The sequence below is a fragment of the Euphorbia lathyris genome, chromosome 7, assembly GCF_963576675.1.
Source record: "Euphorbia lathyris chromosome 7, ddEupLath1.1, whole genome shotgun sequence".
Taxonomy (NCBI): domain Eukaryota; kingdom Viridiplantae; phylum Streptophyta; class Magnoliopsida; order Malpighiales; family Euphorbiaceae; genus Euphorbia; species Euphorbia lathyris.
In genome coordinates this window covers 42,656,301-42,678,223 of record NC_088916.1, presented here as the reverse complement: position 1 = coordinate 42,678,223, position 21,923 = coordinate 42,656,301, and the positions used below count along the sequence as shown (strand labels likewise).

The window sequence follows — 21,923 nt, the reverse complement described above, 5'->3', positions numbered from 1 at the left end:
AAATGGCGTCTTTTCCTTTCCACGTTCGTAAGCAACCTATCTTTAGCACCAAGCCACAGGAAACTCCTAATGCGATAGGGAACCTTCAAGGCCCAAATGTTCTTCCAAGCGACTGAAGGAGGAGAATCCAAGTTGAGATAGAACGCCTCAAATGCAGATTTACAAGAATAAGCCCCGTTATTCGTAAGGGACCAACAGTGAATATCCCCATCTTCCTCCTTACTACTAACTTTAACTCCCCGAATCTTCAGGAGCGCTTCCAGATTTAGGTAGGCCTCAAAATTCGACCAAATCCAATCTCCCCCCGAGTCCACCACATCAGTAATACTCCAATTACAAATCTCTAGAGGCGGCGGAGAAGCACACACCTCTAATAAAGGCTTCATCCCCAGCCAGGTGTCGTTCCAAAAACTAATTGATCTGCCATTGCCCACCGACCAACCAATCCCAGAGAAAAACTCTGAGAACACTGCATTAACCCTTTTCCATAAGAAGGAACAATTAAGAGCTCTCTCTTTTGGGCCCCCAAAAACCTTATCCTTTCTGTATTTACCACACAATAACCGAACCCACAGAGACGACGGGGATTGCCCCATTCTCCAAAGGAGCTTCATTAATAGAACTTTATTATTGTCTCTAGCTTGTCTAATCCCTAAACCTCCCCTATCTTTAAGTTGGCAGACTTTATTCCAAGGAACCAGATGAACTTTATTCCCCTCTTTCGAGTTCCCCCACAGGAACCGACGATTGATTTTATCAAGGCTATTACGAACAGGCTCCGGCAGCTTACAAGCTCGCATCAAGTGATTGGGAGCAGCACAGTTCACCGATTGGATCAAGGTAAGACGGCCTGCCAGAGAAAGGGATTTAGCTTTCCAATTAGCACACACTTCTTATTAGTTTTATCAAAATCTCTTTAAAAGAAGCGTTCGAAACTCTATCACTATGGAGAGGAACCCTCAAATAGTTACCAAAAGCCTTGGTTAGAGGAATACCGAAAATCTCACTCATTTTCTTACAGACTCTTTGGTCCATATTATTAGAGCACAACATCCTAGACTTTTGGATGTTAAGCTTTTGACCAGAAGCAGAACAAAAGTTAGTAAGGATATCCATAATCACACCAATTTGCTCCTCACTTCCTTCCACAAAGATGATCACATCATCAGCAAAGAACAAATGAGTGACCGGGGGACAGAATTTATTAATGGTAACCGGATGAAGCCTCCCAGTGTTAACAGCATCTTGGATAAGATGAGTAAGCCTCTTGGATTAGAAAAATTTGTTTAACTGGTCATAAAAATGAAAAGCTCAATGGGAGGGGAAAAACAAACTTAGAACAATATAACAAGTCAAAAAAAAAGTAAGCATAGAAGGTACCATCAAGTAAATACCAATGTTATCAGAACCGGATCGGACATCAAACCGGATTGGTAACTAGGTCACGGGTCACTTGGTCGGACCAGATAGCTCGGATTGGTTGAATCGGATGACGTAATAAATAAATAAATAATATTTATATATATTAAATATATATAATTAATTTAAAATTATTTTTTATACATTATATATATCCAAAATAAATTATAAACAACTTTTGGTTTGTTATTTTTTGTTAATTTGAGTCTTAAATATATAACGAATAAATTAAGTTCAGAATAAATTGAAACATATCAACGTGTTCTATGCCATGAGATCTTTTTAAAAAAATATTATAAACTCAAAACGGACAAGGGATGAATGAGAAATTGATACTCAAAGTGAATGACTTGAAATGGTTTGGAAGAAAATAAAAGGAAATTAAGCATTCACATCCCACATAGGAAAGAAATGAAAAACTTAACTAGCTTATAAGCAAATGGGCTTTACAAGGCTTTAACCAATTACTAGGGAAAAGACTCTCTCACGCGCAGGGGGGTGTAATCGACTAATCACCGGGTTAGGGGCGCACCCGCACGACGTGGAAAAGCTTATAAGCAAACTTAACTAGTTTTCCTTCACCGCACCAAAACTTAACTAGCTTATTTTTAATTATTATTTTTAATTTCAAATCATGTTCCCGCCTACAGCTCCCACAAAATTTCCTACCCCTCAAACCGGCCCGCCTGCAAATTTTTCTAACCAGCCCGCCTCCCAAATATTCATTTCCGCGTTACGATGTTTGAGACCCGGGGTTACACCGGTTCCCGATCGAACCGCCGGGTCCTGGTTCAAACCCGGGTCTCTCCAGTTTATTTACTAATCAAATATCCAGACAGGCTCGGACCGGTCTTCCCACCGGTTCCCGATTCGACCGGCCGGTCCGAGCCTGATAACATTGGTAAATACTTAATATAATTAATAAGCTAAAACATGCGCAATACTATTAAAAACATCAATTAATTAACCCCAAAATAGTTAAAATAAAAAATCAAGAAGAAATATTATCCATACCATTAAAAAAACATATATGTATAAATATAGGCTAAAATATAATGTAAAACTTAATTAGATAAATAAATATATATATAATTAAATTCTAAAACCAAAAGTGTAAAAACTAGGTTTATTACCCTAATATATCAATATATAAACATTTAAACAACTTTTTAAATCATTCACATATACCCCTAAATTAATAAAACATAAATAATCCCAAAAAGTGCACAAACTCCAAATCAGTCCATACTTTAATTAAAAACCAAAAAAGTAACCCAAAAGCCATAAAGGACAGAATAGGTAAATATCGAAATCAGTCTCTCTCCCTTTTAAAAGTATCCAAAAATATTAGATCTACTATATTCTATCATTTTGACCCCCAAACTACCCAAATCGGGTCACGGTTTGTAACGGGGGTTGCTAAAACGACGTTTTACTTTGAAAATATTGATTTAAAAATATTTACAACGACGGATCTACAACGTTTTAGTCCCGAACTACCCTAAAACCGGATCACGGTTCGTATTGGGACTTAAAACGAGGTTTTTTATTTTAAATCAAAACCAAATATTTATTTAAATGTTAAATGAGAAATAAATAAATAAATAAAAACAATTAAATAAATAAAAACAAGGAAATAAATAAATTAAAGAGTCTAGTCCTCAGATTAATACTCTAAATCGGTATTCCGATTGACGTCCGGTCGATTCCACAAGTTACGGTAATTTTTAGTGCGTTTTTTTTATATATTTTTTGTCCAATGTGTATTTTTAATAATAATTTTTTGCCAAAAAAATCTCCTCACCAATCTCCCCTTTTGCATTGGGATCCGTGCATTTTTATAGGCATGGATCCCCATGGGCGCACGCCCAGTTCGCTAGGCGTTGTGCCCAGCCTCGCTGGACGCACGCTTAGCTCGTTGGGTGTACGCCCATAGGCTGGCTGTTGCGCCCAGCTCGCTGGGCGTAATGCCCAGTTTGCCGGGGCGACGCCCAGTTTGTTGGGCGTCACGTCCAGCGACCTGTCGGGCGTCCCGCCTAGCCTGGGCGCGACTTCCGAACTCTGGGTCTTTCCCGCCTATAAAAATGGCGAAAGTACCTGACAAAATTTAGCACTAACTCACTCTCCCTCGGGAGAAGCCGAGTTTGCTCATGGGACTCACAAACGTCACTTCTCTGTGATTTCCCTTTTTCCTTACTGATTTGGTCTTTTAATGTTTATTGATTTTCTGTATTTTCAAATTAGTGGAATCAACGGTCATAACCATTTATGGTCGGTTTTCTTCATTGGTCCTCCGACTCAGTGTTTCCAACTGCAGATATTGATATTACCAAATTTGTAAAATAGCCAAAGAGAGTTACTAGAATTACTAGCCACAAGCTGCAATCCAAGAGAATGCCAGAAAGAAGAGAAATCTATCAAAATTAACCATAGATTTAGAAAGACATACCAAATCCGGATGATAGACTTGACACATGAGCTTCAACGCCCTCTGTGTACCAGGGTTATTGATTCCCCTGCAATTCCAATATAGCACTATCATATATAGGTGACGAGAAGTCTGTTTCGCCCCTAAGAGCGAGAATCTACAGTATCCCCCGACTTTTTTGCCTTAGCTTTCTTTCTTTTTGTTATCCATTCAGTATCCACCTCTAGGATGAAAAAAGTTCATTGTTATGGGATCGCTCAGACTTATCCGCCAGATCTTCCTTAGTAGCCTGCTCAGGTATTCGAAGAGAATCGGTGTCCGATCCCGTGACTAAAATCGAGTCATCATCGCTGCAATCCCCCTACATTTAGGGTCCTCCTCAATCCCTTGATTCCCCTGATTAACAAAGTGATGAAGGATTAGCTGTAAGGAAGCCCCATCTCCCTTGTCTGCCTCCGCCTCAGTCTACATATGCGCGGCTAAAGCAACATGAACTTCATTTGAAATCGGGTTTCCCTGATTTTCATGCACAGGAGGCGATGCGTTACTCTTTTCTAGCTTCATATGACGTTTGTGGTTTTGGGTTTCTAGTGTTGCGCCTACACTGAGCCGTGGTATGCCCGATGGACGAACATGTACCACAAAGAGCCGGGAGCCGTTCATATTCTAGATAAACCCACTGCTTCTGATTGTCCGTATCCACCCTAAGCTTTGATTGTATATCCCGTGACAGATCCACATCAATCAGAGCCCTAGCGTAATGGCCAAATTCGCCATTGACAGTATTATGATCGAAACGAATAGGAACCCCCACCACACGAGCTATGCTCGCAATAATCTATGCATCCCAGAATTCCTAGAGTAAATTGTAAAAACGTACCCAAACTTGTGTAGAGGTGGACTTGTGCGAGTCCGGATTAAATCTCGGGGTCCAAGGTGAGAACCGAATGATTCCAGGTTTGAGTGAAATGGCCCCCAATCCCCAAATAGTTTGAAGGGCATCCCCATCTAGCATAATAATTTGATAAAAACCTTTACCCAACGAGATTAGTTTCTAGTCCATATTTTGCTTCCATACCTGGTTCGGACGTTGCTTCAATTCTGCATGTTTCCAAGATCGATCGCCTTTGTTCAACGAAATCCGTTCAATAACTGAGTGCTGAAATGATTTCACTCTTTCCTCGTAAATGGCCTTAGGGATTTTAATGGATTTGAAACCCCCCTCCTCTGAATCCAAAGGTTGTGTCGGCGCCGGGATAGCCGTTGGCGTAATTGAACTCTTGACAATAGCTGCAAAGGAGGGAGATGGTCGGCGAGCATCCTTGGGAGCTGTTTTGCTATAGTTACTGTAAGATTTTCGATAAAAAAAGGTGAGCTATTGCGAAGGAGTCTGAACTGGTTGTCACGACGGTGATGGAAGCCATGGCGAGGCGGTTGGGCGGCGGCGGCGTTAGGTCATCCTCTCCGCGGCGTTATTTCCAAAAAAAAAAAAGAAATCCAAAATTTTGGTTAAAAATCAAATATAAATATAGTACTATATTGTAACTAATTATTTTTTAACTACACTAAAATTATATAATTGTCACTAAAAAATTTATTTGTGACAATAATATAAATTATAATAATATTTTTATTTTAATAATTACTAATTACTAATTTAATTTCATTCATAAGTTTAGTATACTAATTGATTGAGAAAATTTACTGTGTGCCCGAAATACCACATAAGTGGTTTACCGGGCCAATAAAATCAAGACAAGTGTCCTAAAAATTAACACACACAAAAGAAAACCTAATATCTAATTATCGCCCTCTTCTTCTTCCTTTTCCTTTTCATCCAAAATTAGAATCTCCTCACCCTTTCAAAACAAAATCGTTGGTCTAAAATTCAATATATTATGGTGTTTCTCAAATTATTGCAGTTCAGAATCTCTTTCAAAACAACACCGTTGAAGGTCTGGATTTGAATAAATTCAAGGTTAGTTGTTCTTCGCCGATCGTCATCACTTCTCTGTTCGTTCTCTTCGGCAGCCAAGTCTGTTTGTCATTTTCCATCCACGTACCACTGACCAGGCAAGAAGAAATAAGTTCTAATCACCCCTAAAAGTTAGACTTTCTTGTTATTTCATCGGACTATATAAATATTACAAACACTGCTAATTGTTTTTTTTTCTTATGAGAGGATAAATTCTCTTTTCTTCAACTAATTCCTAGATCTTTATAAACAATTACAAAATTAATTATGTATAAATATGGGGAGATCAATTGTATCAGACCATAAGTTTTTATTGCTGACAGGAAAAAAGAAAGACAAAGATATTGTAGTTTATATGTTGATTTCATGTCCTCTGAGTAATTGTTGTTGAAAAAACCCAATAAAGTAATAACAATGGAATGTAAAAGGTGGAGGACAATTTAATAGGTTACATATAATACTTCTCATAATTATTATTTTTGATTGAATTAGTTAATTTTTTAGGACACTTGTCTTGATTTTATTGGCCTTGCATATCACATAAATGTATGTCGGGCACACAATAAATTTTCTCTAATTGATGTTAGACTTTATAAAAGAAATTACGTATACAATAATACTCTTACAAAAAAAACAATGTATATAATAATGTATTTAAATATTATTAATTTTTTTACATTAATTTAATCATAAATAAAATAAAATAAAACTAAATATAAATATAAAAAAATTAGGGTATTTTATTAATTAAAATTTTATTTGTAAAACAATTAACTAAAAACATCAATTTACACAATGGTTAGAATATAGTCATCCTCTTTTACAAGTATATTCTATATATTAATCACTCTCTCTTCTCGTGAAACCTTATAAATCTTTGAAGACCAACTACAACCTCATAAATTATACAGCTCACCAAGTTTATTCCTTCATCCTAATTAATTATGACCTTATATAAGTTGAGGATTACCTCTTCTCCTGTAACGAGTATTGTCATAGGAAGAATCATTTATCACATAAAATTTTAGTTATTCTCGAATGTTTCTTCATTAGGAGAACCAAATCTTCTAAGACTGTCCTTAGGCATGCTCTGTTGCATGTGATGTGCTCGTATAAGGGACGATGCTGATGTCACGTGCATGATGTCATTTTGTATGATATCAATCTTCATTTATAAATATATATATTAAGATATTTATTTCTTATTATTCTACATTTTAATTCTCTATATTATAACAATATAATACATATTTTTATTACGTTTACCTAAACAATTATTTCTATATAATCATATAGAAGTAAAAAGTAAAAAGGGGGCCTCCTGTTTTTCATCAGAACAAAAAGGTAAGAGAGATTATAAATTATACGTATTCTATTTGACTGTATTTTGGAGGCATAACATAATCGGACAACAAACAAGAAGAAAAGTTGAAACTTTACATCGTATAGCATAGCATAGCATAGCATAGCATATCATCATGCTCAAACTACTCTATTATATGCTCAAAATAATTTGACCCACTTGTTAACAACGAAGATGATACACTATTCCGATGGCGATTGGAGTCAGCAAATTTCTTGATACGTCCCATGGCAACACAAAGTGTTTCTTCCGACATATTTGCGAAACAAATTCTAAACCAGCCGGGTTCCGAGCAGTGGCAGGAGGAACCCGGAGAAATATTCAACCCAACTTCACATAACATCTCCTTCCACAGCTGCTTCTCTGCTTTAAATGTTTGATTAATCAAAAGATGTCTCATATCCACCCAACAAAACAATCCAGCATTACTTTTCAAGCATTTTATTCCTGCATTTTCCAGCCCCCAAATCAGCATTTCCTTCCTTTTTTTCAATCTCTTCCGATTCTCCTCCATGTAATTACCGGTAAATGTTTTATCAGATAGCATTTCAGATAGTAAATATTGAGTTTGTGATGAAATCAACCCGAAACTTGACATTTTAGTAGCAGCAGCAACTACTGCTTCATTGTATGAGTAAATCATTCCCACCCGAAAACCTGGAAGCCCTAGGTCTTTTGATAGACTGTAAACAATGTGAATTCGGTTCCGTATTTCAGTATTTTCTATCTGATTTTCTATTAGGGCTTGTGTTATGCTTATGAAGTCAGGACTATCGAAAACAGTGCCGGAATATATCTCGTCGCTTATTATATGAATTTGTTTGGATGTGGCAAAGTTTATCAAGTGATTAAGCTCATCAAGGGTCATGCTTTTGCCTAAAGGATTTGATGGATTTGTGATTAATATCCCCTTCACTTTCAATTTGAGTTTTCTGGCCTGCGCATATGCGTTTTCTAGTGCAGCTTTGGTGATTTTGAATTCGTCTGAACTTGAGCAATGTATTGGTACAATTTCAACCTCGGTCCTCCACTTAAGATCTCTATCAAACCTGCACTCATATGAGTAAACAACGAATGTTGCTTCCAAATGTTAATGCCACGAAATTTTAATGGAGATTGTCAGGATTCGAACTCTAAAACTAGGGTTTGAATCTTAGCAACTCTGTCTATTGATGAAATTTCAAGGCAAGATAGTATGCACTAATCATGTAGAAATGAGATTTGTGTGTGTTGTACCCGGGATAGTATGGTGTGGGAAGAAGGAAAGCATCACCGCGTTGAGCAAGGCAAAACATGAGAGTCTCATTAGCAGAAGTTGAACCAGCAGTAAGCACAAGCTTGTTTGGTTCAAACTTTACTTTGTTTCCTCTTATTTCAGCCATGAACTCCACTAGTGTCTAAACAAACAAAGTTGAAGTATATATGAGATACACATAGTATAGTATAGTATGTAAATTATGATGAAAACATGTATATATTATATATACTTTCTTGAAAGCAGGTAAGCCATGATAGTCTTGAAAAAGGGCCAACTCTCTAAAAAGGGATTCTCCATTTCTCTTCAACTCTATGGATTCAGGGTTTTTTTCCAGCCAATATTCAATAAGGTCAAACGAAAGCTGCCAAAACAAACAATATATTAATTGTCACTAACTCTACTTAATACAAATACTCAGTTTTTGACTTATAGTGAATGCACAATATATGTGAACATGAAACAAAAATCAAACTTGTGTTTATTCACATTTAATAGTGCTATTAGCTCTTTTCTTTTTCTTTTTTTTTCTTTGAAAAAAAACAGTTGTAGAAGAAATTGTTTTATAATTACCATAGTTAAGACTCAATCATCATCGATCTTATATAATAACTATATTTTTTATATGAATCATTACCGATCTATTATAGAATTTCTTTAATTGTATGCAAAATTATTTTGTCCATTATGTAGTGCCTATTTTTTTGAAGTTGTAAAAAATTAAATAAAATAGGTTAATTTGTTAAATATAAATATGATATATAGCTGACCTGATTCTCAGCAAGTCCCATCTGAATAATACCAAAAGGATTGTTGAAGGGATGAAAAGGATTCTTCTCATACTCTTGCCAACCTAGGAAGTAGGAAGAGTCTTGGCCATGAGAATCACAACTAGCTTTACTCGACAACATTTTCATATATATACACTTAAATAGGCTTAGGCTTTTATGTCCTAGATAAACATATAATCTCTCTCAACAATGAGAAAGAGAGAGCATTGTGTAATTTAAAGGAGTAATAAGTAGCATTTTATATATAGGAAGAAGGAATGGCCCAGAAAAGAAAACAGTTTCCCGACAACAAGCATTCCTTGAATTGACGCTGCTGATTCTTTTTGACCACATATATACATATATAAACTCTCTTCTTCTTGCTTCTCATTTTCCTTTTTTGTTTTTTCACATATAAGTATCATCTTGGAAGGAAGAAAGATATAATAATAAATTCTCTTTTCTCTCCGTATACAATATTATATGGATTTTTAGACAAATTAATGACTTGATGCCCTTTTTTTTTTAATCTTTGTGTTGGAGCTCATAGAATATATAGTTAATGTACATTTATGTATGGTGGGGTTAGCTTTACATTGTATAAATACTTTCTTATGTGAATAAGGCATTGTTTGATAAACCACTTAATTGCTTAAATTAAAATGTTAAGCATTTATTTAATTTAAGTGCGTTTGATAACAGTTGTTTCTCCATCACTTAAATTAGCTAATTAAGTTAAAAACCACTTATTTTGGTAAGTCAAAATATTTAACTTAATATTTTAAGTTAAACATTATCAACTAATATTTTTATAAAAATTAAATCATTCAATATTTTCAGCACTTATAATATTTAACATTTAAAATTCAGTACTTATTTTTTCAGCACTTAATTTTCAGTTTTATCAAACAGCACCTAACTCATTCCACTATTTCTAGATGGTATCAGAACTTGTCAAAACCCTAGCCGCTCCACCACCGAACATGTCAACCAGGGGGCCTGGGGCTGGCCCCTCCGGCCACCGGAACCATCATGACCATGAGTAGTTTCGGCTTTTCTGTTTCCACAAAATTTGAGACTAAATTGGCCCACCCAAATCCTATTAGACCATTTCTAAATCCGAAATTCTTTTTTTTTTTTCCTATTAGGCCCTCGTTGAATCCAAAATTCTAATTTTTTTTTTAGCCTTTCAGGCTTCCTCGAATCTAAATTTCTTTTTTTTTTTGCCTGTTAGGACCTTAAATCAAAATTTCTAATTTTTTTTTTTTTTTTTATCTATTAGGAGTGACATAAAAAATGGTATAAGGGGTTGGTCACAGGTTCCATCATCTCATTTGGCTATAATCTATAGATACAAGAGATGGCTTCGTCAAGCTGAATAAGTATTCTCTTTATCTCTATTTTCTTCATCTATTGGAGATGCTCTAACAAATTAACAATATAACACCTTGTTTCAGTGGTCTTGTTCTCAGACAAGTTTTGTTTGTCTTGTCTTTTGACAAGTTTCTTCTTTTCTTTTCAGTTCTTGCGTCAAAAGTTTTTTTTTCCATCTATGGTATCATCAAGTAATTGGTTTGTCTTGTCTTTTGACAAATTTCTTCTTTTCTTCTCAGTTTTTGCGTCAAAAGTTCTTTTCCATTTACGATATTATTAAGTAATCTTGAATCGATATATGTTGATCTCTTGTTGGAAGATGCGGAGAATGGTGGGATTATTGTACCTGATGAAGATTTCATTGTTAATTATCTTGATCTCCGTTTGTCGTTAAATGCTCAGAATACAATCCTACCCGAGATACTATATCAACTTCCAAAAACATAATATAATATGAAATATAAATTAGTTACCTACTAATATTTGTGTAGTAAATACATGTGAAAGATTTCGTTTCAACAGCTTTTGTAATATTGAAATCTCATTTCAGCCAAAAAGAAATAAATAATTCATCATATAGACATAGACATAGTATAGCCGAGAGAGAGGCTCAATATGACAAACAAATTGGTGGCATGATGTCTTGCATAGGAAGAAGGATAATGACACAAATTATTTCAGCTATTTGACTTGAAATCATTCGAAATTTTTGAGAAAGAATAATTAGAAGCAATTAGCAAAACAAACATATATTGTAGTTGAAATTGAAATGCTGATATATAAATAAAACGTGGCTGGATGTGAACATTGAAACGTAGGTGGTCCATTAAATTTTAGTAACAAGTTTGAGAGTGGGATTATGGACCCATACTATGTTATGTTATGTTGCTACATCATGTCGGCCATTTCTCTTTGTAGCAATAATGTTCTATTTCAATGTGCTCATTCAACAACTTCATCATTTTCCTTAAAAGGTTCTGATAATAAAATCAACTATCTACCAATTATTTCACCTATTCTCAAACAATCCTTAAGCCTCTTCATATATTAGCGACTTCTCGCACTGCTCACCGACATATTACCTAAGGATCATTTCCACCACTCGCCAGACCACTAAAACTAAAACATATAAATTGTTTTAAATACTTTTTAACTTGAATTCGGATTAATCTAGGCTTAATACCTCCGTCCGTCCTCCTCTAAATTCATTTTATTTTGTTACTTAACCTTCTCTATGGAGTGGTTACCAACTCCATCAACTTAAATATTTGGCTCTTTTTGTACCTACATAGTATTGAGTACACCTCTCAATACACATTCTCAATTCATTCCAATACACATTTTGCACCATGATGAACTCTTCCTTAATTGCTTTGAAACCGATGTAAAAATATAAAGGACACCAAGTGTTACATTTGGTTAGTTGAAGAGACTCATAAGACGCACAAGATAAGTTGAAGGGGCTAATCAATGTTATATAAACATACAAAGGAGCACGAAGTATTACATTTGTTGAGTTGATGGAGTTAATAGATTAGCCACTAAGTAGAGAGAGTTAAGTGATAAAAAAAGACAAGTTTAAGGGGCGACTGAGATATTAAGTCATTAATCTAATATTTAACCATCTAAACCGAAATCGGTCCATATCAATCGGTTAACCATACGACCGGTTAACCATTAATTTCGGTTAGGTTTCAGTTAACGGTTTTTAACCATTAATTTTGGTTAGGTTTTTCGGTTAACGGTGTGAGGAGGAGAGACGGACGGCGGTGCGAGGAGGAGAGACGGACTGCGGTGCGTAAGCAAAAATAATAGTACAACAGCAGTTATATTATAATATTACTTATATATATATTTGATTTTGAAAAAAAACTAATAGTTTTGATTTTCAACAAAAAAAAAAAAAATTGATGTATTTATTTTTGTATTTTTATTTGTAAAGTACAACACTTATATATCATATATAATATACTGTATTTATTTAATCTATGTTAGTACAAGTACATCAATTATATAGTTAATCGATAACCGCGGTTTTTGAACACCCTAAACCGAAACCAGTACCTATCTATTTTTTTAACCATTAAGAAAACCACCGGTTCGGTTAACTACTTTTTTCAGTTCGGATTACTAGCAATTCGGTTTCCGGTTCGGTTACCGGTTTGTCCGGTTTATTTGCCCACCCTAATCGTAGCGTTGCAGGATATGACCACTTGTATGCTACTCGGAGAGCACATTGGGATAGATTGGCTAGCATTGGGGGATTTTAGTTATTTTGTGATTATTATTGTATTTGTTTATATTAATAATATTGTTTTTGTATTTGTTCTTTGCATTCCCTCGTTAACCGACCTTCAATAAAAAAAATAATGTTGTTTTTGTATATGTTTATATTAATATTTTGATTTTAGTATTATTTTGATTGTTAGTGGTATTTGTTTGTATTAATAATATTGTTTTTGTTTTTGTTTGTATTAATATTTTGATTTTAGTACTATTATGATTGTTAGTGGTATTTGTTTGTATTAATAATATTGTTTTTGTATTTGTTTGTATTAATATTTTGATTTTAGTGTTATTATGATTGTTTGTGATACTTGCGTTTACTAATATTTTGATTTTAGTATTATCATGATTGTTAGTAGTATTTATTGTTACTAATATTTTGATTTTAGTATTATTTGTTTTTACTAATATTTTGATTTTAATAGTATATTGATTGTTAATAGTATTTGTTTTTACTAACATTTTGATTTTAGTATTATTTTTTTTACTAATATTTTGATTGTTATAATTTATAATAAAGTCATAAACTTCAAAATATACAATAGAAACCATATTCTATGCATAATAAAATAAAAAATATTCATAATACAATCCCAACTCAATTGGCCAAATGCCAATCATTCATAACCGCTGCCAACCGGACCGCACAAGGAGCCGCCTCCTCCTTATCAAACTGTCTAATCATGTCTATAAAATCTTCGAATAAGGTGTGCTTACGACTAACCCACTACAAAAACCAAAACGAAAACAATTAAGCACAAATTTTGATTATTATATTAATTTGCAAACATATTTATGAACTCATATAATAATTAAAAATAACTTACAACTTAACTATTGGAATGAGAAAGAACCATTAGTGGACGTGGCTGATGTGAGTTTATGAGACGTGGATGTGAAAAGCGAGTATACCATTTTGTGTAAGCATCAGAATATGCTCCCGGAGACTGAGCGGGCATCAACCGAGAGAATATAAGCGCACACGCCTCTGGTGATGATTACCAACTATCGTCGGCAACCACGTGTGCATGCTCAACCCGATACCGAGAGCTAGACCAAGCCCATACATCCTTCATTGGTCTGATAATCGGAATTGGAACAATTTGGAAAAATCCCAGCTAATGCACAACTCGATCGGACATGTACGGCTCCATCACATCCTGGTATTATTATCCATCCCATAGAGGAAGTCTTCAGAGTGGTAGATACGATATCCGGACTGTAAGGCATCCACATCACATGCAAACGTATACAAGTAAATTAATATAGTTTAAATTCATTTATGCTATAATTAAATTCGATTTTACCTTTGCCACCGTCAATCTATCAATACGGGCACACAATAATCTTAGTCGCTCATCTGACTTCTCGTGCGCAATGGGACACCACATATGAGCTTGAGATACGTCCGGCCCCCTTGGTAATCCCTTTCGATGAATTCTGAAACACGAAAAGTACTCATATATCCATGCCTGAAGAAGAGTCAGACATCCTGTCATCTGCTGACTATCTCCTCTACTAGAAATACCTAGCTGACGGTACAAATATGCTAGTGCAGCTGAGCCCCATGAGTATGATGGCACGTCGTCTAACCTGTGCTTCACCTCCAGCAAGCACGAGGGTCGGACCCGGTCGCCACTCTTATCTATAAACAAGGTGGAACCTATCATCATCCACATCCACTCGATTCCCTCAGTCTCGGTAATCCGGTATATGGAACACATCTCCGGGATGGAACTAGAAAATACTCCGCCACCTCTATAATGTTGGCTCAACAACTCCTCCCTAGCTACCCCCAAACAGCTCCATGCATGTTGTCTGAAGCTCATACGACCCCTCATCACCAGTCACTATCTACCCCTCAACTGGAATACGTAGAATCTGCCACACGTCATGTAGTATGATGGTCATCTCACCAAAGAGCTTGTGAAATGATGAAGTGTCCAGCTGCTAACGCTCCACTAAAGCAGATATGAGGGGCATATCGATGTGGGCGAACATCAACTCTGGAAGGTGTGCTAATCGGGATGAGTCTATAATATGTTGGACTGGTCGGGTGGCATGTATGTACCATTTGACCAGTTTTTTTTACAACCGACCGATCTAATATGACACTTGAGGAGGCTCCTCATCTGCCCTCTCCATATCCCAGTGGCAATGTGTCCATAAAAGCTATGAATCACGCTACCATCGACCGGACCATCGGGCACCTGCTCCATCACGAGCAACGAATCATCATCAGCATGCCTAGAGCCTTGCTGCTCCCTAAAATTTTATTACAAATATAACATATAAACGATTACAATATTATAATAATAACTAAGGTAAACTAATAACAAAATAAAACAAGAATGTAAATTATTTACCAACTGACGACTCTGTAGTAATAAAACGATTGCCTCTCCCCTTCGTCACCTAACGAAGTGGAATCCTAGTGACTGCCTCATGACCCGAGTCATGCATATCAGTCTTATCCACGTCCATATGAATGCCAACATCATCCACATGCTCATCACGAGCTGCGTGCTCCTCCTCAGATGCTCTAATGGGTTGTCTCACAGTAGGCCTCTGCTGCCTCAGTGCCTCCTGCAGCCTCTGCACCTCTCTGTCCCTCCGAACAGAGGCAGTGACACCACGTTTGGAACTCCCGCCTACCTCAAAACTCTAAAAAATGACTAATCAATCGAATAACGTCAGTTGTTATTTAATCTAATTGAAATCCGTTCCTAAACCTTAAGCATTTCCGTTATTTACTAGCAATTTTTGTACTTACGTCAAATAACTTCACACTAATATTCTATTTGTACACACTAATTTACATCAATTAATGAAAAATAAATACAAATTAATGTAAAACAATAATTATTTATGAAAATTAGAATCTCGAACGACTTGCTTTTTGGGCAGGCGGATAAGATTTTCGCCCGCCCAAAGGGCATGCAGAAAGTTAATCCACATGCCCAAAAGACAAGCGGAATCTCGAAGCGTCTGCCTTCTGGGTAGACGGATTTCGAGTTTCGTGTCCCAATCAGGAGACGGAACTCGTGTTTTCGAACGAAATTTGAAAAACAAAATGTAACTTGCCATGATTTAGTCATTTTTCTTTGTCGTGCCTCATTCCCGACATGATTCTCGTTCCGAAATGTGATTTTGGGAGCGATTAGAAAGTTGAGAGTTTGAGAGAATGAGAGAATGAGAAGTTTTGGTAAAAATAAATGATAAGGACAAAATGGTTTTTATGGGGATGGTAACAAGTAATTTGGGGACGGTAAATAGCAATTCACATTTTAAAATGTTAAAATGTGAAGGAGAAGGATATAAATGTAGTTAAAGAGATATGTTAGGGGTAAAAAGAAAAAGGAAAATTGCAGATAGGGCTTGTTATCCTGTTGGGTTGAAAAAGATGTCCACCAATAAATAAATAAAGAAGAAGAAGAAGAATATAGGTCTCTGAAATGCTAGTTAGTTTTAGCAAGTTGTCTGTTGTTCCTTTCTTCTAAAAGTTCTGTGTTCGGATAAAAAGCCTGCTCTGCTCTTTTCTTTCTATTTTTATTAAGGAAAATAAAAATAGCAAAATCCAGTTGCACACTCAATATAATTGAACGAACAAACTGTTCCAGTTTCATATATAAATCTTCTACAATTACAATTACTATTTTACTTTGTACACCAAAATGACAAATGTCAAACTTTCTTTTAACAACTCAAAAGCCTCAATATTTCTGTACCTAGATGTCATTGTACAAATTATTTTCGTTTTATAATATCATATTTGGAATATGTTGATTTACCATTAAATTACTGTTAAATAACTCAATTTTAACCCTTAATTAGATCAACTTAAATTTAATTCAAAACTCTATTACTTTACCTGCTAATTTTGTGTAGAATTCGTGTCTGTGTTCCACATATGATATCATTATATATATTAAGGGCATGTCAAAATATGAGAGATTACATCCGTGAAAAAAATTCATTTGAATGAAAATTAAAGTTTATAGTTTGTTAGCGATATTTCAAAATACATAATTTTTAACTATGATATACGTTTGTGGGGTTAAAAAGTGGTAAAAATAATGCGGGTGTATTAGAGAACCTAGTTCTCGAAAGATAAAATTGTAATTGAATAAAATAAATAAATAAATGCGCCTAAGACTTGAATTCTAAAAAAAAAAGATTGACGACCGTTACAAGGACTGAAAATAAAACAACGGTCTTGGGTCCCGACGTTGCTTGACAGATCAGTCGGAAAATAATTCTTTAAAATATGGTACCAAAAATAAAAGCAATAAAGGCAACACAAAGATATAAATTTTTAATTTTTCTTTTATATTTTTATTGAATTCGTAATTTTTAATGTGTTTGGATTACAAATATGAGCATAAGGCATGAAGATTACAACTTGGAAATAATACATTAAAGCTAAAAATATAAACAAGTCATAAAAAAACAATATGTACGGGGTTAAAACGGAAAATATACAAACTTGTTGACGTCGTTAGAGTAGCCACAGGCGAGGCTCGGAATGTCATAGAACTCGGATCGAAAATCGTCGCATCGTTCGGGTAATTTTGAGCGAATTTGGAGCATTTTAAAAAGTTTAGGGACCAAACCAGTAATTTGTCATTTAATTGAATAAACAGTAGCAATTTCTGGAAAATATAGCGATTTTTTGGCGCTCAATTTCGAAGACTGTAGAGATCGGATTTGAGTGAAACGAAAGCTAACATTTAAAGTTCATGTGTAAAAGAAGGGTTTGAAGTGAAATCTCGGAAAAATGTTTAGTAATGAGTTCCGAATAAATTTTTGAAACAAAATAGTTGTTTGGTGGATGGAAAACCAAAAGCTTGATTCTGTTTTTGTGGAGGCTACTTCAAGGATGATGACTGGTGGTGAATTCTCGATCGGAATCATTCCCTGCGGGGGGCGCCGTTGGGATCGGCGGGGGGAAGCTCCGATGCCAAAGTCAGTATAAAGTAATAGAATAAACTGTAATAACAAAGCAGGGTTTAAGGAGTGTGGGAATGTGTACCTCAATAGCTTGGGATGCAAGCTATTTATAGTAATGTAGTTGTAACTCTTGGTAACTAGAAAGTCTCCATTAATGCCTCATTAATGGCGGTTACTGATCTTATTCAAGTATGACTGTTAGCTCATTAATGGGTTATTAGTTGCCTTTATCGGGAATCGGTTTAACCGTTCTTCGGGCGGATTGAGGTGAGACGGCGGGTCTCCTGTAGGTTTGACTACGGATAGCGTATGGAGGAATCCATGTGATCCGCCATCCAGATGACTTGCTTGATACACCATGGCTTTCCCGATCATCTTGATACGTGGTCGTTTGGTCACTTTCCTTTTTAGTCCCGTAAATAATATCCGGATGTTATCAAAAGCCCCCCCGAAGTGACACTAAAGTCCTTTAGGGCTTTTGGACTTCCTGGCGTGCCGTCAAAAGGCGTCTCATTAATGGTTGCTCTGTCCCAGGCCATCCACCGAGTGACAGGTGTCCAAGACACACCGCTCGAGGTAAGTGGCGTCTTTCTCCAAAACACTTTCTTTCTCTTTCTTCCATTTTACTTCATCATTTGTTAAGCTTTTCGATTTCTTACCTGCGTTTTTTCAGAGCTCTCCCTATGTCAAGACCTCCAAGTATCTGAAGCTTTCGATTTTTCATGTAAGTTGATTTTTCGTTCTAATTGCTTTTTTCTGTCATCTTGTTTTTATGAGTTCTTCCTCCGGCTCCACTACTGAGCTTTTCAATTTAACTTCCTCCTCTGAGTATTTGCTCAGTTTAACCTCTTCGGAGAGTACAAACTCTTCTGAGAGTACTCCGAGTTGCGATTTATTGGAATTGCATAATACTACGAGGGTACATAGGAATCATTGTTTTGGATTGATAGAAACCCAGAACTCTTCCGCCACGGTAGCCCTTGTTGCTCCGACGATAAACTTTAGAGCTGTTTCGGGAATGGAGGCTTCTTCTTCAACCCCGACTAGGAAAAAGAGGCCTCGTGCAGAGATCACTTCGTCTCGTATGAGTCCCACGGATCCTGCCAATTTGGCGGATCGCTATCCGTGGATGAAAAACTACGAAATCATATTGGTGGATGCCCATCAACGAACCGCCTATCCCCCTAGGGGATTTCTTTCTGTATATAGGAGCCATGTCGAAAGGGGCTTCCGCCTTCCTCTTCCCTGAGTGATAGGGGATATCCTTGATTTCTTCGGAATCACGGTCACCCAGCTGCATCCGAACGGCTGGTTGGACGTAGCCTTAGATTGTTTCTTAGATTCCAATCTTGAGGTAACTCTTGCTCCCCGGGTCTTCCGATTTCTTCATAAGCCCTCAAAACGTCAAAGCGAATCTTTCATTACCTTTGTCAAATTTAGAGGTTATTCGTCGTTTAGTGATAATATGTCAAATGTCCATCTCTGGGACGAAAAGTTTTTCTTCGTCAAAATGAAAGAGGGCGAATCTCTTGGATTCCCATTGAACTGGAACTTCAAGCCTCAACATATGGCTGGAGATTTGCTTCTGTTGACCGATATGGAGGAAAAAGTGGTGAATCTCATGAGGAGCATCAAAACTGATTTCTGGACATACGTCGACACTCTGGAATTTATGATGAGCGATATTCCCTTGGTCAGCCAAGTGGGGGATGAGATTACTTACGTGAGGCTGAGATTACTTACGTGAAGTTTACTCAGCTTGATGAAGGTACTTTTATTCTTCCTTGAACTTTGATTATTTTTTTCCCCTTGTCAAGGAGTTATCTGAGGCAAGTCGCGCCCTTGTAGAGAGGCGTAAGAAGTCGAAGGAGTTGGAGGCACAGAAGAACACGCAAGTGGTGAATCTCAGCAAGCGGGACGAGAAACGCCCCTTAGAAGGTGCTATGATCCCTCCAAGCAAGAAAACAAGGTCAGCTGGTGCAAGTGGGGAGAAATTACTGGCGAATGCTTCAAGTGCCGGGAAGCCCAAAATGGATTGGTTTGGGCTTAACCAAGAACAGGTATGGTTTCTTTGTCTTTCCCTGTCTCTTGCTATGTGGTTTACCAAGTATGGTGGTAAGGGGTCTCTCGGGAACGAATCGGTCATAAATGACCTTGATGAAGCCATCGGCCAACTCGGTGAAGTACAAGAGAGCCAGAACAAGTTCCCTGGATCCGCCCATGCTAAGATGGGAAAAAGGGATCTCCTTTCGGTAAGTTTTATTTTCCTTACTTCACATTTTTGGATGAAAGAGTGATCTCCATGAGGGAGACTTTATGGTTCTAAAGGGTCTTTGTGATTTGTCAGGTGTATGCTCACATGCGTGCAATGGAGGCGGGTCTACTCTAGGGGGTAGCCGATAAAGCTACCATAAAAAAGCTGGAGAACCAAGTGGCTGTGGTCAGTGCTAACGCTATAGCCGCCATTGCTCTTAATGAAAGTAAGGATGCTGAGATCCTCGAGCTGAAAAGAAAGATGGAGGAAGACGCCAAGAACCACAAAGCTGCTTTACTGAACACGGAGATTATGGCAGGTAGCCATGCTTACTACTATGGTGAGCGGATCATGTCCTATGTTAGACTCGCCTACCCGGAGGTTGATTTTATAGATCCGGAGTACGTGGTCCCCGAGGTTGAAGATGCTATCAGATATGATAGAGTGCCGAATGCATGTGACTTTATCCGTGATGAAGTCCGGAAGGAGCTGAAAGGATCGAACGAGGAAAGCAAGCATGTTGTCAACCTCGAAGTGGATGAATTTAGCGAGGCGTCCAAAGAGGCAGGTGACAAGGCTAATGCTGCGGAGATTGATAGCTCAGCTCCTCAGGCGGGGATTATTACTACGGAAAGTGAGGCTCCTTCAAAGGATGCGTCTTTAGAGAAGAATGCCAAGGAGGATGCTGTTGTAGATGTTTAGTTTATTAGAACTAAGTACAATTATAATTTTCGTTGAATCCTTTTATCCGTTAATTTTACTTTATGCTTTATATCTTTTAGCAAGTAAATTTCTAGGATTTTGGACTTAATTGTTCAAGGTAGGTGGCCAGCCATGCCTCGAAGTGTGAGCCTTTTTTGAAGGCTTGAAGCTTTTATTGCCTTTGAGGAAGTTAAGCTGCCCTAGGCGATCGATTGCTTCCTGTCTTTGAGGTAAATCGATCCGCCACCGGGTCTTGATACTCTTCTTGGAGAAGAATATTTGAGGATGTAAAGATCTCAGGTCTGAGAAATTTTTAATCCATCTCTGACGACGGTTAATCATTTCCTATCTTTGAGGTAGATTGATCCGCCATCCGAGTTTATTGTTCTCCTATCTTTGAGGAGAAGGTAGATATGCTATGACGGCATTGCTCTACCATGGGAATGCTTTTGTTGCCTCCCCTTTTTGAAATTGGAATATTTATATTTCTGCAAAAAGATACTTAAGAAGGAAATTGTAAATGAAAATTTCTCTTTATTGAATGACGATTCGTCTTATTACAACAACTGGGTCTTTTACGTGAGCCTCATTAAAACCTTTAATAAGAAAAACCATATAGGATAAAACCTTACTAAAGGAAAAAGAGTACTCAAGACCTTGATTACATTTCACTCTCTGATGAAGTACTTGCGGAGGTTCTGGATATTCCACGTCTGTGGTAGTGTGCTCCCCTCCATGTCTGGAATCTTGAAGGTGGCGGGTCCAACCTTAGTGACTATCTTGTATGGTCCCGTCCATGTGACTCCCAACTTTCCTTTTCCCTCCATGGATTGAATTTTGTCAGCTTTCTGGAGCACCAAATCTCCTTGATTCAGATCCACGAGCTTGGCGTGTCTATCATGATAGGCGGCAATCCTTTGTTTGTAGGTGGCGATTTGAACATACGCCTTCTCCCTTTTCGCCTCTAGTTGATCAAGACTTTCCCTTAACCTTTTATCGTTCTTATCCTCACAATAGAATAGAACTCTGTCACTTGGGATCTGAATTTCAATAAGAATGACAGCTTCTACTCCATAGGTGAGGGCGAATGGCGTTTCACCCGTTGCAGTTCGAGGAGTGGTTCTGTATGCCTATAGGACATTCATCA

At 36.9% G+C, this 21,923-nt stretch overlaps 1 protein-coding gene across 1 annotated transcript; it reads right to left on the bottom strand.

Annotated features, from left to right (window-relative positions):
* Window positions 1-7,231: 7,231 nt before the first annotated feature.
* Window positions 7,232-9,357, bottom strand: LOC136201080 (1-aminocyclopropane-1-carboxylate synthase CMA101). The gene is made up of 4 exons (XM_065991641.1): window positions 9,211-9,357; window positions 8,673-8,804; window positions 8,422-8,582; window positions 7,232-8,234 (listed from the first exon to the last, which is right to left on the bottom strand). Exons 1-4 carry the CDS (start codon window positions 9,355-9,357, stop codon window positions 7,310-7,312), a joined length of 1,365 nt encoding a protein of 454 aa, XP_065847713.1. The 3' UTR covers window positions 7,232-7,309.
* Between the last annotated feature and the right edge of the window lie 12,566 nt (window positions 9,358-21,923).

Coding starts and splice junctions, on each gene's coding strand:
- LOC136201080 (XM_065991641.1), bottom strand. CDS start 9,357: ATGAAAATGTTGTCGAGTAAAGCTAGTTGTGATTCTCATGGCCAAGAC. Junction 8,805..9,210: donor TGGGACTTGCTGAGAATCAG/GTCAGCTATATA, acceptor TTGTTTTGGCAG/CTTTCGTTTGACCTTATTGA. Junction 8,235..8,421: donor CCCACACCATACTATCCCGG/GTACAACACACA, acceptor ATATGAGTGCAG/GTTTGATAGAGATCTTAAGT.